The following is a 21,502-nucleotide window of genomic DNA, read 5'->3' as shown; positions in this document are numbered from 1 at the left end:
GTAATCTGCAATCATTATTCACACTCAAGGATCACTTGATCTTCCAGACCTCCCCGTTAGAGACCTCATCTTGCCATTTCATCCTTGATAGTTTGACATCCGCCGAGATCCGTTTTCTCTCAATGTGAATAGCAAGATTAGACAACCACAGGAGAGACTGACCTGCTTGCCTCATCTTTTTAGATCCTTTTAAGTCAGGCTGTTGCTTAATTCCTTATTGATTTGAGATTTGCGCAAAATTTCAGGAAAAGACAGACTCGATTTCTTGATTTGGTTTTCTCTGCCCTTGTTTCTGAATTCCCTGTTTTGAAGTATACAGCTGAAGTTTCTCCATTCACGGGCTGCTTCTGCATCTGCCCTGTTGGGGATGATTCCAGGCACTGTGTGAGGTTTGCCTTGAAGGACATTGATAGATGACCTCCATCTCTTTCCAGTTTACTGTCAACTTATAGCAATTGCACTGATTCGGCAAAACAATGGGTCTTCATGCCACCATTCTGAACATGTTTTTTAATGCAGTGTTGTTGTGCTCCATTTTTAGTCATCTGCTCAGCTTTGCAGGAGAGAGGTCACCTAGAGACACTAGTAAAGGTTATACCCTGATGTCTCACTGGTTCTGTTGATGGCTACCTGCTTCATTTTGACTTTATCCAGAAGACACTTGGCTGATGTGTGTGGGTAAGAGTGGCTATTAACAGGCTTAATTTGTTTAGAAAAGAGCAATGTTTGTGGGCTTTGAAGAGCATTTGTTGTTTTTCAGTCATCTTCAGTCCTGTCAGATTCTTTGTGACCCCATTTGGGGTTTTCTTGGCAGAGATACTGGAGTGGTTTGCCATTTCCTTCTCTAGCTTGTTTTACAGATGAGGAAACTGATGCAAACAGGGTTAAGTGACTTGCCCGGGGTCACATAGTTAGTAAGTGACTGAGCCCAGACTTGAACTCAGGAAAATGAGTTTTTCTGACTCCAGGCCCAGTCCTCTATGCACTATGGCACCACTTAGCAGCCCAATTGAAAAGCATTTAGAGAAAGCTGGTTTCTAAATGGGGCCGACCTTACAAGTAGGTAAGATTTCCTTGTTACTGTTGTTCAGTCATTTCAGTTGTGTCCTACTCCTTGTGACCTCCATTTTGGAGTTCTCCTGGCAAAGATACTGGAGTAGTCTACCATTTCTTTCTCCAGCTCCTTTTACAGATGAGAAACTAAGACCAACAGGATTATTCACACTCAAGGATCACTTGATCTTCCAGACCTCCCCATTAGAGACCTTGTCTTGCCATTCTCATCCTTGATAATATGACATCTACTGACATCACTCAAGGTGAATAGCAAGATTAGACTTGCCCAGGGACACACACACCTAGTGTCTGAGGCTAGATTTGAACTCATGAAGATGAGTCTTCCTTACTTCAAGCCTATTCACTGTGACACCTACATTTTCTTACTTTTTTTTTTTTTTTTGCTCATTCCTCAGGGCTCACCATTAGAGTTTCCTTGCTATGAAGGAATTGTCCTCTGTTGAAATTTAAATGTCCCTAGGAGAAATGACAGGACAAATCTTGTTGGCCATTTATCTTTTTGTACAAATGAGTTTTTGAAATTATTTCACGAAAATAGATTTTGATAGAAAAAAAGTTCAAAAAGAGTATGAAGCTACTGCTTATCTGAAGGGAGAGGACAGACCTCATAGTGCAATGTGGCTTCCTAAATATGATGAGACCTTGCTCAATTAATTCAACTCAATTAAGTTCAATTCAGTAATCTTCTATGAAGTACCTACTATGCGTAAGGCACAATGCTTTATGCTAGGGATACAGAGGCCAAAGAAGAAACTTTCCCTGACATCAAGGACCTTACGTTTTCCTGAGTTATGTTATAAAGGAAGCTAGAGATTGCAAGAGATGGGAGTGAGGAGGCCCCCAGTTGGGAGTCACCCAAGCAAGGGATGCAGGCAGGAGATGGAAGTGTCCTATAGAAAGAACCGCTAACTCCGGGACTGGGAAGCTTTGCCTCTTCCTTTCCAGGTTAAGCTTCTCCAATCCCCTGAGAATCCTAAGTAGTAGCAGTAGGCAAAATAAAAACTACACTTTTGATATTTCACGGCTGTCTGACCTCCTGGGTGAGCAAATGTATTTTTCTTGAGGCTACTTTTAACAACCTCTCCATCGATGCAGTCAGCACAGAATATAGTCTTGGCTCTCCTTCGAGGGCACAGATCACATTTTATGTGTGCTCTGAAGTTTTCTCTGGAAGCCAGTTTTCTTCTAGGTGAGATTTCAGGTTGTTAATTTTCTCTATAAAGTTCTTTGTGGTTTAAGCCCTGAATATCAAAGAGTCATATACCATCTAGCTTTCCCGCTGTGGACTTGGGAGCTTGCAGGGCTGACATCTTTTTAAGTGAAAATATCCTCATGGATATTTGCAGGAAGCATGTTCTACTCAAGTATATTAACTTGGATCAAGTTTTAACTAAGGAATACTAATAAGCTAATGGAGGATGGGGAAAATATTTCTGAAAGCCACTGTATTGTGACTTTGAATATACCCAACTTGTTTAGTGCTAAATAAACTAGCCCCTAAAAGAATCTATCATCTTTATTATAGACATAGCGTATCTGAGGGCTAGATTCTGTTGTTCATTCCCCTCGAGCCTGAATGGAATGACCCCTCAAGGACTGCTGAAAAACTTGGGCAGCTGGATCAAATAGGAGGAGAAAGGAATGAATTATTCAGTCAGTAAATCTCAATTCAGATTCTAGTTTCTTTGTGTATCTGGGATGCTTGAAGTCATTCTGAGCTGGAGAAAGCCTGTGATGGAAGTGAGGAATATGATATTACTGACCCAAGCCTGCAATCCTACCATGGTCCAAAATGGACACCTTCCTCCATTACGGCAGGTGGTGGCTGCCATTCAATTATTTATTTATTTTTTTGGGTTTATTTCTGTTCTGTTTCTGAAATGAAACCTGGGAGGAATTTTAAATAGCTCCCATTAGTCCAAATGTCTCTGGCTGGTGGACTCCTTAGATTCCGTATTTTATGGCAGTTTGGTTTTCTGCTTGAGGGATATGACAAACACATTACCACATTTCCCATATGCCATTAGCACTTGGTTCTTACCATGGCTGACTTCACAGAATTGGACCTTGGAGATTATGAAATGCAACCCCCTCATTTCACAGATTAGAAAATGGAGGACAGCAAAGGTGAAGTGACTTATCCAAGGTAATGCAGACACTAAGTGACAAAGCCAAAATTAGAACTTGATTCCATTTTCATGGTTGGCTACTACAGATGGGGAAGAAAGGGATCATGTTATAGGGGTCGTATTTTTTTTTTAAACACACAAAACAAATCACACTAAACACTCAGAAAGCACTTGCATTAAGTAATGATAAACTCCTGTACTCCAATGAATCTGTATGATCTCACTAATGTTCCCCTCAACACAGCAGATCATAGCCCATTCATGCCTGTCTGTCTTATTGACTCTTATCCACGTAGACCAGACAATTAATCTGTAAGTATTCATTAAACACCTCCTATGTTCCAAGTATAGTGTTGGGCACTAGGGTACAAATAAAAAGAATTAAAAATAATTAAAATAATCCCTCTTCTCAAGGCATTTGAATTAAGCCAGGGAAGACAATATGTACAGGTATAAATATATATAGAATAAATATAAATATATTCTCCCATAAGCTAATCAGAGGAGTCAATCCAATGTCCTGGGGGCCTTCCTTAAATTCCATTGACGTCACCAATATACCAATGGAGCGTCGATGATTCCTCCTCTTGCTACGAGATTGGACAATCTTCCATTTCAATTATGCGTTTCTTTGATGACGTCTTTTCTACCACTTCTGTGTAATTTCATGTTTTCACTCTGTTGTAGCTTGTTCATTACATTAATGGCACTCTACTTTTAAGTTAAAATATGCTTTACGCCAATCTGGTGAACCCACAAAGGATTTAATTTGAAATGAATCTCATGACATCAGTTATATTTTGCTTTCCCTAATTTTTTTTTTATTAGAGACACTTGCTTGGTAACTAGAACCTCTCTTTTCCTTTTTGCTTCTATGGCTTTGTAGCCCTGCCTTAGTCTTTAATCTTTTTCCAATCTTCCATCTGCTCCCTGTGTTGCCTCAGCTGCTCACTCCATCCACTCTGTAATGACAAGTACTTTGAATTGGAGGCCTTAATCCTATCCTTTTCCTGGCCCCAAATCCACCTATTCTGTAATGCTTTCTACTTGTGCATTTGCTGTACTTGTGGCAGAAGCTTATTGGCTCTCATCTGAGGCTTGTAGGAGTCTTTGATTAGAATGATTTTCTCATTGGAAACTCATGCACACACACATATACATATATATGTATGCATAGGATACCATGATTATTTTTTCCTAGTTGTGATGCCTTGAAGTAAAAGTAAAAATAATTTTGCCACAGTACCTACTACTGATTTTATAACCACAGATTTACAGTTTTTGAAAGGGAACAAATAATTATATTTTTAAAAACCTACTGGCGTGTCATGTTTTAGTTTTTGAAGGAGGTCTTTAAAAATGGAGCACTTTAGTAGGCTGGTAAAAGGTGAGCCTAACGCCAGGGGTGGGGAACCTTTCTTGATGCATTAATAAAATAACAGTTTGATTGTGATTTCCATCTTTCCAAACTCTCTCCCTCTCTGTTCCCCCCTAACCTTCCCAAATTGACTGTTTCAAAATGAAACAATGAAAATGCTGTGAGTTTTCAGTTTGGCTTTGAAGCCAGTGGTCACTCACATGTAATTTAGCTATAAAAAACACAAGCACTGAATTTACTTAAGCCTTCAATTTTTTTTAATAGAATAGGGCCTGCTAAAAGCTAGAGCTTGTTTAAAATAAGTCATGGTCTGTTGAACTTTAACTTCTGTCCATAAACATAACATTGCAAATATTTTTGCAAGTGTTTTTACTTATTTTCACACCTTACTCATTGTAGTTGAAGTTGACTGAGAAAATCAGCCCAGTGAGGAATATCAGGGAAACTTATTAATATTTGGAGGGAAACACTGAGAACTTTAAGAAAATTACATTTCTGGAAAATCTTTTTTCATAGTTCTTCATTAAACATCAGAGGAATTAAGACTGTAGTACTACCCACCCTACAGTGGCCTATTTACCTGAGGGTAATACATTTTAATGAATCCATATTCCCCACCAGGGGAAATCATTATAATGAATTCTTTTACCTGCATAGCCATTAAAATATTCAAAATAGCTGCATAAAGAAAATGGCATTTCCTCCTGTATAGCATTTAAAACTTTTTTGCTGTTCATAGTCAATGACAAAATGGAAAACTCTGTATGGATAAATAGTCATAGATTGGGATTTCTTTCTCTTCATCATATGAAAGCAACAATTTTTCTATTTTAAATTCTAAAGCGAATTAAATGCCCCATCACATTAAGTAAATCTCTATCAGTTGTAATATAGCAAGGACGGACTACTTTAGAAATTAGTAAATATATTATTTATAAATATACATAAAAATTGCCTGTCCTTAGCAATTCTATCAGTATTTTGAGGAATACTTTCTCATGAGAAAAATGAAGGTCTAACAAAGCCAAAATTATAAATCTTAGTTTTTGTGTCTCTAAACGTAATGTTGTTCTTTACCTTCTTCCATCCTTCCTTCTATCCTTCCTTCCTTCCTTCCTTCCTTCCTTCCTTCCTTCCTTCCTCCTTCCTTCCTTCTTTCCTTCCTTCCTTGCTTCCTTCCTTCCTTCTTTCCTTCCTTCCTTCCTTCTTTCCTTCCTTCCTTCTTTCCTTCATTCCTTTCTTCCTTCCTCTCTTTTTCTCTTGCAAATTAGAAAGTGAAAATTCTTTCTCTTACTGGTGTGGTGTCAGAGGCTAGATCAAATCATATGACATTGAATAGCCACAAAGAAATAGTGATAAAGTCCTGTTATGGGTTAAAACATCAACTAGGGGGAGGTGTTGTTAGACAATCAGGATCCAGATGGTTAGCAGGGATATCAGGATGGTGAGAGCATTTTAGACAAAGCACAAGAGAATCATTTGAAGAGAATCATTTGGGGTTATTTAGCCTGGAGAAATGAAAAATGAGGAGACGGATAACGTGATAGCTGTCTTCAAATATTTAAAGGTTTATCATGTAGAAGAAGGTGTTAAATTTTTTCTGCTTGGCCCCAGAGGATGGAACCTAGAAGCAATGGGGAGAAACTGTGAAGAGGCAGGTATTAATCCACTATAGCCAAAAATATGAGACAGCCTTGTTGAGGATGATAATTTCCTTATCAATCGTAGTCGTGTCTGTCCGAGATGCTGTAGAAGGGGTCCCTGTCTAAGGAGGCGGCCTTTGAGGTGCCTTCCAACTTTGAGGCTCAGATTCTATGATTTTGTAGGTGAAATCCTCCCTCTAGTGGCCAAAAGAAACATTAAAAAAAAAGTCACATTAATCACGTTTGATTTTAATGAAATGATGAGACTGGTTCTCTTGGGTTCCTGGTTAACTGCCCTGAATTCATTTGCCAAAGAGGAGCTCTAGCAACATTTGAAAAGTGATAATACTGTAGGAATAAGTGCATTTCTCCTGGGGTAACTACTTTAAAGGAAAATACCTATTTGTATGTTTAAGTTCTCATATGTTTGCTTAAAAAGTTTGTTACTTTACTTGTGCTTTCTCTTTAGGGCTATATTCAATAATGGTCTCTATCCTGTCATTTATAAATCTATGCTCTTTCTCTTTTTCTTAAATATTTTGAACAGAAATCCAAATAAGAGGGAAGTAAGATCTCTGGTCATTTTGCTATGGTTGCCCATAATTTAGAGCAGTTTCTCACAATTATGGATGTAAGAACAGATTCCTTCCATGATTTCAAACAAATATAAACTGGCCTCATAACTGCTATAAATTTCAACTTCTCTAAGGATATTCTTCACATATTAAAACACACAATTTTCTTATTGTTAAACAAATTGGAAATAGCCTATGCTTAATGATCTGTTGTTCTTTATGTTTAAAAAAAAAGGTCATCTTCTAATAAGATCAGCACCTTCCTCCTCATCCCCTATACACACTTAGAATTGTGCTAATTTTTCCCTGTCCCAGAAAAAACAACAACAAAAGAACCCAGAATGAAGTCAGAATTTTCCTAGGACAGACAGTTAGTTATCAAGCTGCTCATTGAAAATGTTAGCGAGTGATCATCATATCCCTCTGTAATTAGCCACAAGATGTAGAGTTGTCACAGTGGAAAGAAAGACATCCAGCCCCTTACATAACCTCCACTTTTGAAGAGAAGGGATCCTTATTTGTTTTTATTTCAGCTCTTTGAAGGCTCGAACTGTCCTGTCCCCACCTCCCCCCCCAACTCCGTCTCTATTTGAATTGCCAGTATCTATCATGGTTTACTCACAGTAAGCATTTAATAAATGCTTGTTGGATTGCATCATATTCTATGCCATGTGATGCTATTTGCCTTATTTGGTTTCTAAATTGCATTTTAGTATGCTGCTTAGGTCTTGTATTCATCTAGGGCTAATTAGTTCAGTTGGTTAGAGGAATGGTCTTCAAAGTTAGGGCTGTGGCCTTATCTGAAGGATGGTGGTCAAACAATAAAAAAGCCAAAAGATGGGTCGCATACTATTATCTCCATGATAGTTGGGTGAGGTTTGTCTTCAACACAATCACACCTACCCTTGTTCCCCAACACTGCCCATGCAACCTTCTCTTTCTAGTATGCAAGGTTCCATTTTTTTCGTACCCTTACCTTCTATATGCCAAGAGTCCACTCCTAAGTGCTTCCGAGCCACCATCAGCAATAGCCACTGGGAGGTGCAATTGGGAAAATTTCCATCTTCCTCCTGTGAAACATACTTGACTTCACCCCCGGCAGGCTCTAGATCTGAGCAGTAAAGAGTGAGTAAGAGGCTAGTCTCCTCCTTTTCAGTTTGGGTGAGACAAAGTGACTCCTATAGGCTGAGGAGGCATGAATGGGTTACAGTCCACATCTCAGATGGCTTTACATTATCTCTCCTTCCTGGGGTTCTTCAGGTCTCACAGATTGTTGAACTTTATGTCATCTTACTCCTCATTCTCACTCACTTTACACATCCAATCAATTGCCAAGTCCCCTTTTCTCTACTCACATGACCACCATTCAGACCCTCACAATCTTTGGCCTGGATTATTGCAAAAGTCTCCAATTTACTCTGCCTGCCTCAATTTCACTTCCTACTTCAACTCATCCTTAACATAGCTGCCAAAAGAATTTTCCTAAAGAGAAAGTCTGATCATGTCATTCCCCTATTCACCAAACTTCAGTGGCTTTCCATTGCCTCTAGGATCAAATATTATTTCATTTTTATCTTGTCTTTCTATAATTTCTATTTTTTGGTAATATATAACATAGATGAAATTATTATTTCACTAATACATAAACACATTTTACAAATAAGTAAATATACAGAAAGTAGAGGTATACGCTAAAAAATGTTTACTTAGAGGAGTGCACAACCAAAAAAAATTATAGCATGGTACTAAATGAACAAAAGAATATGGGTTTCATCCCCAAGAAGACAAATTCTGCTCTGTTTATGGGCACAGGCTTCCTGAGCCTTTAACCTTGCTCAATCTTAAAGGCATGCCCTTACTGGCAGAGGGGATGAGGCAACAGTAACAGTACATGAAAAAGCCATACTCCAAGTATCCTCTAGCAGGACAATTCCTCAGCCTACCCTGCAGGTGATGGGTCAATAGCATCACCATTCATCAAACATAGACACCCAGTGGCTGGGTTTGGCTTCCACAACATGACTAGCCTTCAAAAACTTAATTTTTTTTCCCAAAAGCTAGGACAATTTACTTTTTGTCCTGCAGCAGTCTTCATTTATGATTTCTTGAAATATAGCTCTGAAAAAACAGGCTTTTAAAAAGCCTATTGTGGGGCAACTAGGTGGCTCAGTGGATAGAACACTAGCCCTGGAGTCAGAAGGACCTGCCTTCAAATCCTGCTTCAGAGACTTGACACTTTCTAGCTGTGTGACCCTGGGCAAGTCAATTAATCCCATTGCCTAACTGGAAAAGAAAAAGCCCATTGTGTTTCAAATGGAGCTACCAAACTATGCCATTAAACCCAAATCACTCTGGCTCTTATTGAATGGCCAGTAATAGCGCCCTCACCCAAGCCTTTGTGGCTCATTGTTTAGGATTTGATGGCTTAGAATGAGTGTAAATAGCAATTGTTTTCTATTCTGGCCAGAAACTCTGAAGGTCTTCCCCTCCCAGACTGATAGTTTTGTGATGGTAAATTGGGCCATCTCTGTTCTTACCCCTAATCACTGGCATTGCCTCAGACAAACTGAGGCAGGTGAAAGACCTTAATTTAGAAAGGTTAAGATTACCTATGGCATCCTGGATCATCACCAGTCATCTTGACTTTTGTCTTGCCACTGGATTTGTTGACTCTGGAGGAGAGAGTGAGGCTGACGACTTTGCATAGCTCTGCCTCACTTAAATCCAATTTGTGCCCAAGTCAAGACATCACCCTTGTGATATTATTGGTCCTCTTCAAGAATGAAGGACAAACAACAACTTAGGATACATGGGCTTTAGGAGCACTGCTCCCAATTATCTGCTAAACTGGAAGACTGGGAAGACCAAAGCAAAGTATATCATGGTTAAATGATGCATTTTTTAAAGTAGTCATGAGGCTCTGTGATTTAAGGCCTCACTTCAACTATTGCTTTTGGCCCTTTCTCCCATTCAAATTTTACAAGAATTGCTAACAAGCAGAAAAATGTTCTGGTTTGAGTGTTTTTCCACCATATCTTCCTCCTCTGGCACGATACTATTAAGCAATCAAAATGAGCAAAAAGGCAACAGAAGTGAAAAGCAACATTGGCCATTCACAAACAGGATGACTTGGAAGTAACAGCCACTTGAGAACTTCCTTCTTTTTTCATGGTTACTTTATTGCATTCCGTGTGTGTGCTTGCGTGCCTGGGTGTGTGTGTGTGTGTGTGTGTGTGTGTGTGTGTGCCCATGCAAGTGTACTCTTATCCATTATATCAGAGATTACTTCCCCCTAAGAATCCTGTGGAACTGTCTATGAAGAGGCAACAAGACCTAATGGGTAGAATACTGGGTTTGAAGTCAGGAAAACGTGGGTTCAGATCCTACCTTACGCACTTACTATCTTTGTGTTGCTGAGCCAGTCACCAAAGCCTCTCTGAGCCTCAATGTCCTCATCAGTAAAGTGGGGATAGAGTGAGTTATTGGGGGGGATTAAATTTTATATATATGCAAAGTGCTTTAAAACCTTGAACACTATTAAAATATAAGCTGTTATTATTATTAACATTAATGCATCAGAGAAGCTCCTGTGAAGGTCTCCTTCAGATCACTTGAAAAAGCGTAAACAGTGATTATGCCTATACAGTTTTCCTTTTTCCTGAAAAGACCTTCTAGGACCCTATTATGGGCAGTAAGGTGGCCCAGTGGATAGAGCGCTGAGCATGGAGTCAGGAAGACTCGAGTTCAAAGCTAGTTTCAGACACTTACTAGTTGAGTGACTCTGGGCAAGTCACTTAACCATTTGCCTCAGTTTCTCATCTGTAAAATGAGCTGGAGAAGGAAATGGCAAACCACTGCAGTATCTTTGCCAAGAAAACTCCAAATGTGGTCACAAAGAGTCAGACACAGATAAACAACAACAACAAAGGACCCTATTAAGATTTGGTTTTTAAAGGATTTTACTTGGAAACAATACAGGTGAAATATATGCCATTTGCTAAAAGGGTTTGTAATGATTCATGGGTTTGATCCAAATTAGAAAGAACGCTGACAACCACGATAAGCTTATGTTTTTTTTTCTTTTGCCCAAAGCAGAGAAAGCAGCATCTATAACTGCTATGGGTGACCTATTATGATGTTTTAATTTCCCTATCAGAGACAAAAAGGATTTTGTATTTTTATTTCATCTCTCCAGAAAGAGGAAAGAAATAATTCCTTCAAGGTAGCAACAGAGATGCTGAGGAATACTCTGCCCTGCTCTTCAGAGGGGTGTCAAAATAACAAAGAAAAAATGACTTCAAATGTTCTATTTTCCATGAAGTCTGCCTATCATGAAAGGAAGCAGGACAGCTCCCAATGTGCCAGTAGTTGCCAAACACAGCACCATTATTTCTGCAAGCCTGATAAGGCAACTTGAACCCTTGGTCATTATTCTGTCTTTCTAAGGACAGGTTTAAACTAGTCTTTTGTCCGATTAATTTTGTTCCCTCCTTAGAACCAATTAAGATCTTATCAGGTACTGATGATACCACCCCACTTGTTCTGTGTTGTCCAAATATGCTCCTTCCCTCACCCCAGTTTTGTGTCATCCACAAATTTGAAAAAAAATATACCTTTTATGCCTTCATCAAGTCACTCATAAAAATGCTGAACAGCACCAGGGACAGAGCCTTGTGGCAGATGGGAGGTAACTTGTTGAAATGGATAGTGCTGGACTGGGGCTGCAAGATGTTAAGTTCAAACTCAGATACTTACTAGCTATGAGACCCTGGCTGCTTAACCTCTGGCATGTCCCAATTTCCTCCTCTAAAAACTCGGGATAACAATAGTCTCTTACTTCCCAGAGTTGTTGTGAGGATCAAATGAGATCTCATTTATAAAGCATTTTGCAAACCCTTAATTGCTATATGAATGCTATTATTATCTTCATCATCACCATCATCATTGTTATTGTTGTCATTAATATTGTGTCAGAGCTAGGATTAGAAATCAAGTCTGAACTCTTCCCAATCTATGACGTTGCCCATTAATAGAAGCTAAAAGAAAAAGGGAATTTTTGTTGCTTATCAGTGGGAAAAATGAAGAAAGCACATGATATACCATGTGTCAAATCAACTAAACCAAAAGTATTGTGTCTATTCTGTCCAAGGCATAAGCAGATGCCGCAGCACATTTCATTAGGGTGTATGCCCAGGCAGTTTTCTTTCTTATGGTGAACATTTACTGAATGCAGATAGAGACTAGACCTGTGATTTCACTCATAATACAGGCAAAGTTGTCAAATGATAATGAAATCTAGAACCATGAGATTTAGAGCTAGCAGGAACTTTAGCAATGATCTAGATGAGGAAATTGAGAGTGACTTGCCCATTCCTACATGAGTAGTGAATTGTCAAGCTGGAATTCCATTCCAGGACCTCTGATTCCAAATTCAATTCCTTCTGTTACAAGAACAAGAGTGGTATTTTTTTTTTTAATTAGGATCAGGTTACTTTCTTTAGACCCTCAGTCATTGCCATGAACTAATTATCCACAGGGGTGAAATGATGGTTTTTTTTAGTCTTATTTTATTGATGTCTTTTGTTTTTCCATCACCCTAATTTCCAAATATAACATCCCTCCTCAATTAAACCAATCTTTTTGACAAAGATTAAAAAATAAAGGTGGGGAGGGGAGCAGTTCAGCAATTAACCTGTCAACCATGTCTGACTGTGGATAGAATAGGCAGCACCTCTAGTCTCCAACCTCTGCAAAGAGGTAAGTGAGCTGCCCATCCTCCTTTTTAAAGCAAGTTTCTGTTTTGTATGAAGTCACTTTTTATATTTACTTAGAAATATTCGGTTTCTTTGCCACCTTCTATCAAATGATCAGAAAGTATATTCTAGTCTATTATGAGACTTCTTTAATATCTCAAAAATCCATGATTTAATCAATGAGATTGCTCCCTCCCCTGGTGTAGATGGTGACCCTTTTGTGCCTGGGGAGCTGAGTTGCTGTGGCCAAAGAAATTCCCTACTTGTTGGTCAATTTGAGGAGAGGAATCTTTGTAGGATTGCTGGGCTGGTCCTCCATTGACAGATACGTGGCAGATCACTGGGTTTGCTCCTAACCCCTTTGCAGCTTGGTATTAGATTTTGGCTTAGATTTTGAAAACCTGGAATAGCATCCCTATCATGATAAAGCAGTGGGGTAGGATATTAGTGGGACTACATACTTTGCAGAATGAGATAATCACAGAAAACAAAACCTTTATTTTTTAACGAAGACACAAAAATTTCCTAAGTTTGATCATGTCTGCAAAATGGATTGCAACGTCATTTGCTTTTCATGTTGTAGAGGGGAAAAGATCATTGTACTGTCTGAAAAAAATGAAACAATCATGAATGATTTCAGTAAATTTTTTCTTAATTTTGGCTGAGTAAATATCTGAAACCATTAATTCATCAAACCTATATCAAGGTTATAAATTATTCTTTAAGTTTCTTGGATGTTATCATGAGAATGTTAGCAGAGAAGTATATAGACACATATTTACACATATATGTAACATAACATACATGCATATATGTATATCTCAATCTTCATCTCTTGATAGAGTTGTGGGTACATACATATATAGATATAAAGATTTGAGATAAATATCTCTAGTCTATCAATATATCTACTAGATATCTCTTTTATCTATCTTTCTATCATCTTTTTTTCTCTTTCTATCTTTTTTCTATTTATCTATCTATCTATCTATCTATCTATCTATCTATCTATCTATCTATCTATCTGTCTGTCATCATGTCCCAAAGTGTTAGTGCAGTTTTAAGCCTTAATAGCTATCATTTGATTTCTTTGATACTTCATTGAATCTCTGATCTCATCAATGTAGGTACTCCCTTCAATGATACAGATCTCAGCCCTTGCCTCATTTATCTATCCTGTACAAGTCTTTTCCATGTCCTCCCAAGAGTATACCACAGAGGGTTCATTGAAAATCCTGGTATGTTTACTCTAGGTATTATGACATTACATAGATTTCTGTTGTGTATGTAGACAGTCCACAGATTACCCTTTCTTCTCTATACAACATGGCATAGTAGATTGGTAGCTGGCCTTAGATTCAGGGATACTTGGGTTTAGGTCCTGCCTCTGACACTACTGGCTGTGGGTGCCTGGGCAAGTCAGATAGGTGGACAGTTGTCTAATGCTGTAAGTCACAGAAAAGGTATTGAGCTGCCTTGAGAGAAGGAGGTGTCTCATATAGGAGATATAGGAGTCATGACTGGGAAAGTCATTATGTCTCCATTTTTAGACAAGGAGACTGAGGCTCAGGCAAAAAGTACTACTTACCAAAAGATGGTAAGTAGTAGAGCTCAGGGCTCCTGAATTCAAGTTCAGTGCTCATTCCACCAATCTAAGACATGAAGGAAGAGGGAGGAGGATCACTTTAAAGGAAAGAATCTGTTAATGATTTCAAATAGAAATCAATCAATAATTAACAGGCAATTATTAAGTAATTATCATGTGGCAGGTGTCTTGTTAATTGCTGGGAATACAAAAGCAAAAATTGTCTTTGAGATCTTCATAGTCTAGCCAGCAGAGATTTGCATACACAGGAATATACAAAATAGATACAAGTTGATTGGCAGGGTGGGCAGGTGGTAGGAGGCAAGAGGAATAAATAGCTGAAGGGTGGGGCACAGAGTAGGAAAGGCTTCACGTAGAACATGGCATTTGAGTTGAGCCTTGAAGGAAACTGGGGATCCTCAGAGATGGATGTGAGGAGGAAGTACTTTAAGGCATGGGGCAAAACCAGTTCAAAGGTGCAGAGGTGGGAAATGAGATGGTATGTATGAAGGACGATAAGAAGGGCAGTTTGGCTGTCTCATCAACAGTATGGAGTGGGGTGTGTAATTTGTAATAAGACTGGAAAGGAGATATTTGAACTAATCTGGTACAGGGTGAAGAAGTATTTGTATAAATTTAGAAAATGTATTTGTGCTAAGTAAAAGAAGACCAAAACAGCAACTATGCTTTTGATGTATGGGTTATACCCCATGTAACACTTACTTCACAGGGCTGTTGTGAAGCTTAACATGTATAGATAAGATTTTGCAAACCTTCAAGTATTATAGTAGGGCTGGTTTTTCTCACCACCACCACCATCATTGTCATCATCATCAACACATGTTTCTTTAGGTAGGTCATTGGCCTTGTCCAAATACAGAATAGAAAAAAAAAACATTAAAAATGTTATCCAAAACAGCTAAAATATCTACACTTTTTGAGGAAGGTTTACTGACAAGGCAAATACAAAATTATTCCCACATCTGTGATAAGCAGAATAAATAAACCATGGAACCCATGAGAAGAGCCTTTTGAGACAGACATTTGGGCTTTGAGGATTTGGCTTTGATGAGTTACAAAGGCAAAGAAAGTGAATGGAACTCATTCCCACTTGGACAGGCGTTTATTTATCCTGATTATTTAAAGCCAGAGCCAACAATATTAATACTATTTGAATGGCTTCACATGTTTCTCCCTGTCTGGGAAGGGCCCATCCCAAAATGGGCTTGTTTTTTGAAAAATTGGCAGCAGCATGGATGTCTTCACCGATCAAAATAAATGGAGTATCTTTTGGAAAGTTTAGGGAATCTTATCTTTTCTCTCTATAATTTAGAAGTATTTGGAAATCAAGGAGTTAAATCTCCAGTGAGAACAATCATTTGTTCTTAAAAATTCTGCTTTATTGGGGACTAATTACATAAAAGTTTAAATGTTTTGTTAAGTAGTCATATGATAACATAATTTCTCCCCTCACCCCAGATTTTAACTTTAAAACACATTAATGCCACATTATTCCTTTAACTGGCATTATTTTCTGCCTGAAAAAGAAAAAATACTGCTAGTACTTCCCATCCTAATTAAATTTATTTTAATGTGAATATTTATTTTAGGTCAAAATGATTATTTTTCTAATTGATTTGGAAGAGAAAATGGTTTTCATGTCCATGAAAGAAACTACTACTTCTATAATTTATGCATTATTCATTCATTCAGTAGATGCTTACTAAGATTCTGCTGTATGTAGAACATTGTGCTAGGTACTGGAAATTTAGATAAAGTGAGACCCCTGCCCCCAGGGAGCTGATGGTCTAGTAAGCTTCATGAGAGCATTAGACTAGATCACCTTTGAAGCCATTTCCAATTCTGAGATTCTGTGGTTTTATGATGATGTATGTATGTAGCCTGTGGCCTAGAGCTAAAACTTTGGGTGCAAATGGACTGGATTCAGTCTTAGATGACTCTCACAAATCACTCTTCTCTTTGTGCCCCAACCCTGGGTTTCCCCCTGGAAACATAAGAATTTGTCTCAGGTGTAGATCTCCATAGAGAAAGAAAAGGTCCCTTAGCTATCAGACCACCACTCCAGCTAACGAGATAGATGATGGGGCAGACTTTATGTCACCCAGTGGAAAGCCTGTAAATAATCAAAACCACTCTCCTTTCCTCTCTAGTGAGCTTCAGACTCTCCCAAGGACCTAGCTTATTTTCCAGACATAGTATTGCCCTGAAGTTGAGGCTCTGTCGCAGTAGAAAAGCATTTGACGTAGCCAGGATGACCAACAACCCCTTTCTTTTGGTGAACCCCATTTTCCCTAGGAACCACTACAATCCATACAGCCCTCTAGATATGGAGTACCACTGCAGAGTTGATGCGGAAGGAAGAGAACTCAGGGTTTCTAAGAAGTCAACATCCTTTCCTTGTCCACAACCTGCTCACCTATTTGAGAATGAATGTATAAGTTAATTAATAGAAAAGCAGTTCTTATGTGCCAAGTACTGTGCTACAAATCCACAGGCAAAGACAGTCTCTGCCTTATATTCTAATGGGGATGACAACAGACAGGAGAGTAGGGGCCAGGGAGGGGCCCTTTGATTCAGAAAAGTATAGGCATGGTGGGTGGGGCCATATGGAAGAAGAAAAAGGGAAGGGCAAAGTTTAGATCTACTCCCTTACCTTGTGGCTCTAGCTCTGAGAGTATCTTTGCGCTTTTCCACTTCTGCTCAATTGATGCTATTTCAGGACATAAGAAACTCCCTTGAGTCCCCCACAGGGGACCCAAGTGCTACAGAGTGTGTAGTCTGTCTCTTCTGTGTATTCCTCTGTAAGCACTCTCCTCTTTCTCTCTCTCTGGGCTGCCACCTTCTTTATAAAGGTCAAGTCCAAAGGTCAGAAGGTGTTAGCTGGGCAATGAGTATTCATGAACTTCATGGCAAGTTAGGGTAAACTCAAGGATACCCAGAAGGGCAGTTTTTAAAGAGTTAACCTTTTCAAGGGAATTTCACACCTTTCCTAAGGAGCCATCTTCAAGGCCAAAACAAAACTCTCAGCAGTGCACCACAAGGACTTTTCTCCTTCTAGGAGGGATTTCATAGCTATCTCTGACACTCTTTCTATGTTATAAGTGAGCACTAGGAATCTCACTCACTTTATAATTGAATTAAGGCCAGTCATTGGCATTACCACCATCTGGTGCATTGAATGTTACTGATTTTCTCTGTCTTTCTCTCCTTTCCCTCTTCCTTCCTTTTTTCTCTCCTTCTAACTCCCTCCTTCTCTCTCTCTCTCTCTCTCTCTCTCTCTCCCTCTCCCTCTCTCCCTCCTCCCCTTCCCTCCTGCTCCCTCCCTCTGTCTCTCTTTGTCTGTCTGTCTGTCCTCTCCTTTTCCACCTCCTTCTCCTTCTGCCTTATCATAACAAATGTAGGGGCAGGGATGGACAGTACCTTAATTTTCTTTCTCCAATATGCTTTTTACATTTAGGTAGCCAGGATCCCAGCTCCTTGAATCCCATGGTAGAAGCATCATCCCTTACCATAAAAGGCCAACTTTCTTCTGCACAGGCCAGTTAAAGAGAACAGAATGGGAGTCTTAAGATCTGGTTTTGAACCCCATCTCTGCCACCCATTACCTGTATTTTCCTTGGACTTTACCTCCCCAGACCTCAGTTTCCTTTTCTGAAAAATGACAGGGTTAGGTTAAATGAAATCTAAGGTCCCTTTGAACATGTCAATCCTCAAAGCCGATAAGTGAGTTTTGAAATGGAAATGTTTCCTAACGTCCTCTGTCCTTTTGTCTTGTAGGTTATCATGGCCTCTATTGTGAAGAGGAAGACAATGAATGCCTTTCCACCCCTTGCCAGAATGGGGCCACTTGCAGGGATCTTGTGAACAGCTATGAGTGTGTGTGCCTCCCAGAATATAAAGGTAAGGATCAAGTTGGTGGTTGTGGCCTGGGGTGAGGATGAGTTGGTTCATATTCTTTCCAAGAGGACAGGTATTGCTCTATCCTACTAAGGAATGCAGAGAGGAAGCTGTGTTGTCATGGAAACATTCCCCAGCCTGGGTGGAGTAGACTAGTAGGCCCGACCAAGGTCTGTGACTAACTTATTCGATGACCTTGGGCAAGTCACTTGACTTCTTTGTTACCCATAACTAAGTGACTTCTAAGCTCCCTTGTAATTCTGATGCTGCATGATTTGGTTCACTGGTGGAAATCCACTGGGTATGGAATCAAAAGGCCTAGTTTGAATCCTGGCTTGACTGCTGGCTGTCCAGGTGATCTGGAGTGAATCATTTGCCCTATCTTAACCTCAGTTTCCTTATCTTCCAAATGAGAGATTGGGTTAAATGGTCCCTTCAAGCTCTAAATATATAATCTGGAACTTTTATGTTTCTTCCTCTTTATCCTCAGCATATTGATTTTGATTTTGGGTTTGGTTTGGACCTGAGATTTCATTGATGTAGAGAACTCCTGGCGAGGAAATCCTCCCCACCAGTAGAGATTCTTGAACTCCGTAAGTAACTGTCTGACAGTGGAGCTTGGAACATTGACTCAGCCAGGGTCCCCGGGTCAGTGTGTGTTAGAAGCCTCCTAACCAAAGGCCTTCCTTTCACCAAACATGGAGTAGGGACTAAATAAAGGTTTGTTGAAATTGCTGAAATTTAAGAGAGTCCACAGTGTCAATGCTGGTAGTACTATGCACAATTGAGATGTCTGGCAACCATGGTGACCGGTTAGCATTAGTAAAGCCAGTGGTCCAGCATGAAGACTTGCCTCTGACAGAGCCAATGCTGTCTCTGATCACTGCTTGCTGGATGGGGTTGTCTGTAGTTATTGTGAAGCTTGCCATAATTGAAAGAGATTTGGATGTCAAGTTAGGGGACCTGGGTTCAAATCCCAGTGAGAATGCTTATTGGCTATGTGAGTTAATGAGGCAGTGAGGTGGTGCAGTGGTTAGAGTCTGGAGTCAGGAAGACCTGAGTTCAAATTGGGCCTCAGACACTCTGTGATGTTGGGTAAGCCGCTTCACCTCTATCTGCCTCAGTTTCCTCAGCTATAAAATGGAGATGATAATAATAGCACTGATGTTCTAGGGTTTGAATGAGGCTTGAAAGAGATAATAGTGGCATAGTAGGTGCTTAATAGGGCAGGTGGATGGCTCAATGGATAAAGTGCTGGGCCTAAAGTCAGGAAGATTCATCTTCCTGAGTTCAAATCTGGCCTCAGACACTTACTAGCTGTGTGATCCTGGGCGAGTTACTTCACCCTGTTTGCCTCAGTTGCCTCATATGCAAAATAAACTGGAGAAAGAAGTGGCAAACCATTCCAGTATCTTTGCCAAGAAAACCCCCAAAGGGGTCAGACAGGACAAAACAACGGAATAACAGCAAAAAGGTGCTTAGTAGATACTCACCGAGGGATTGATAGTTGGGGGAGGGTGGAGGTAGCTTTTCACAGATTTTCTTTGCGGATTTTTTATTTTACCAATCCACATCTTAAATCCTATAATTAAAGGTCTAAAAGGGGATCTCAGAGGTTCTCTAATCCAGCCGCACCTTCTCCCTTAATTTTGCAAATGAGGAACTGGAATCTTGCCATGGGGAAGTGACTTACCCAGCACCACACAATTCCCTGTGTGAACAGCTGACAGAGTTGGGTCTTCTAACTCCCAGGATTCCATGCAGCCCCATGTGCTCTGGCCATCATTTATCCAAACATGTCCAACCTAGTGGAGCTGTGTTGCAACAAATATTATTTCCAGGCCAGTGGACCAGCGGTGGCCTGGCTCTTGTTAACAATCCTTACATGGGGTTTCAGGCAGTGTTTGTGGATCTGCCTATGACAGCCCCATACCTTGGCCACGTGGGAGGAAAATGGCCATCGTTGCTCTGTAGACCTGAGCTGGGTCTAGATCCTGAAGATCCATTTATGCTTCTCTCTGTTGGCTTCCCAAAGGGAAGACTCACACTGATGCTAGATTTCTTCTTCTGGCTTATCGTTTATATCCAATCCCTGGCTCATAGGAGGCACTCAATAAATGTTTGATGATTGGCAAACTGTCTATCAATGCATTATAGAAAAAGATGGCATATAGAAGTAGAAAGAGAAATAGCTGTATGAGCCAAACCTGGGACCTGGTCCCCATTGTGTCACTGACTAGCTATGGTTGAGTCACTTTACCTCAGTTTCTTCATCTGTTAAATGGGTGTAATAGCACCTGCCTTATGTAATTAACAGGGTTGTTGTCAGGATCTAATGAGATAATGAAGGTGAAAATTCTTTGAAAAATATAAATGTAATTTACTTCTCTTATTTGTAACTATCTCAAGGGGTCTCTTTTATGAGTTCTTTAGGCAAACACATGAGCTGCTTAACACAGACTAATTAAAACCACTAGAAATGACTTCCTAAGATATAACTATTATGAATTTCCACTGTAATTTAAGAAACTGGGAATTTAGTAGTTGAAGTATAGAGGAACCATCTAAGAAGCAGGCATTTTAATGGTAAATACGTGAAATATTAAATCCCAGTATCTCCTTTGAGGACCTCTGCGTTAGACCCTGATATATCTTCAAGGGAGATTGATGGCTTGTAATCTTTTGTTGTGAAAGATTAGGCACAGTTCACAGTTGGACTAACTTCTTTTTTCTAGCATAGCAAGTTCTATGACCAAAAAAGTACACAATTGAAAAGGAAGATATTTTTCTATGGGCTGAAAGTTTTACGTACTGGATTCTACTTTATCAGTCACTCAACATGTAATTATTGATCACTTAACTGCTAGGTGCTGTGGGGACCACAGAAGACACATAAATATGTAATCCTTGCCCTCAGGGAATCTACAATCTAGTTTGGCGCAGAAAACTATGACACATGAAACATGATTAAGTATCAATGTGTGTGGTATAAATGTAATTAGAACTCAGAGAAAGACCTGAGTAAATAACAGAAGGCTCCCTAGGAAGAATAATGACAGAGGCAATATCAAGTTTGATTTATTTACCTGGAGTATTTTATCTACAGATTAATTCACTTGGTTTGCCTAACACACACACACACACACACACACACACTCACACACATATACAGACATATAACCCTGACCCCCCCACCCCCATGCAAAGTAATCATCACATCTATATTGTGGTAATGAGAACAACTTTTATACTTACTCTGATTCATCCTAAATTTAACTCTAAATTAACTTATGGAAGTAGTTCTGGGGAATGGCAATATTTTAAGAAACATTGCTTCTATCCACCCTTTAATATGAAAACTGGGGATTTGTGTTTGTTTTGACTGAATTGCAATTTGTTTTTGCTTGAGGCTAAATATAAATTTCGTACTAGCACGTACTGTGT

At 39.5% G+C, this 21,502-nt stretch overlaps 1 protein-coding gene across 1 annotated transcript in view; it reads left to right on the top strand.

The window, feature by feature from the left end:
• DNER (delta/notch like EGF repeat containing) overlaps positions 1-21,502 on the top strand; it is a 344,569-nt gene that overhangs the window by 279,664 nt on the left and 43,403 nt on the right. Inside the window, exon 9 of the mRNA XM_027876054.1 lies at positions 17,939-18,061. Coding sequence (XP_027731855.1) covers positions 17,939-18,061 — 123 coding nt within the window. The remainder of the gene's footprint in view (positions 1-17,938; positions 18,062-21,502) is intronic.

Source organism: Vombatus ursinus, unplaced genomic scaffold (assembly GCF_900497805.2).
Source record: "Vombatus ursinus unplaced genomic scaffold, bare-nosed wombat genome assembly UNPS02014810.1, whole genome shotgun sequence".
Lineage (NCBI taxonomy): Eukaryota > Metazoa > Chordata > Mammalia > Diprotodontia > Vombatidae > Vombatus > Vombatus ursinus.
Note: the sequence above shows the minus strand (reverse complement) of the source record. Positions and strands in the feature narration are given on the sequence as shown.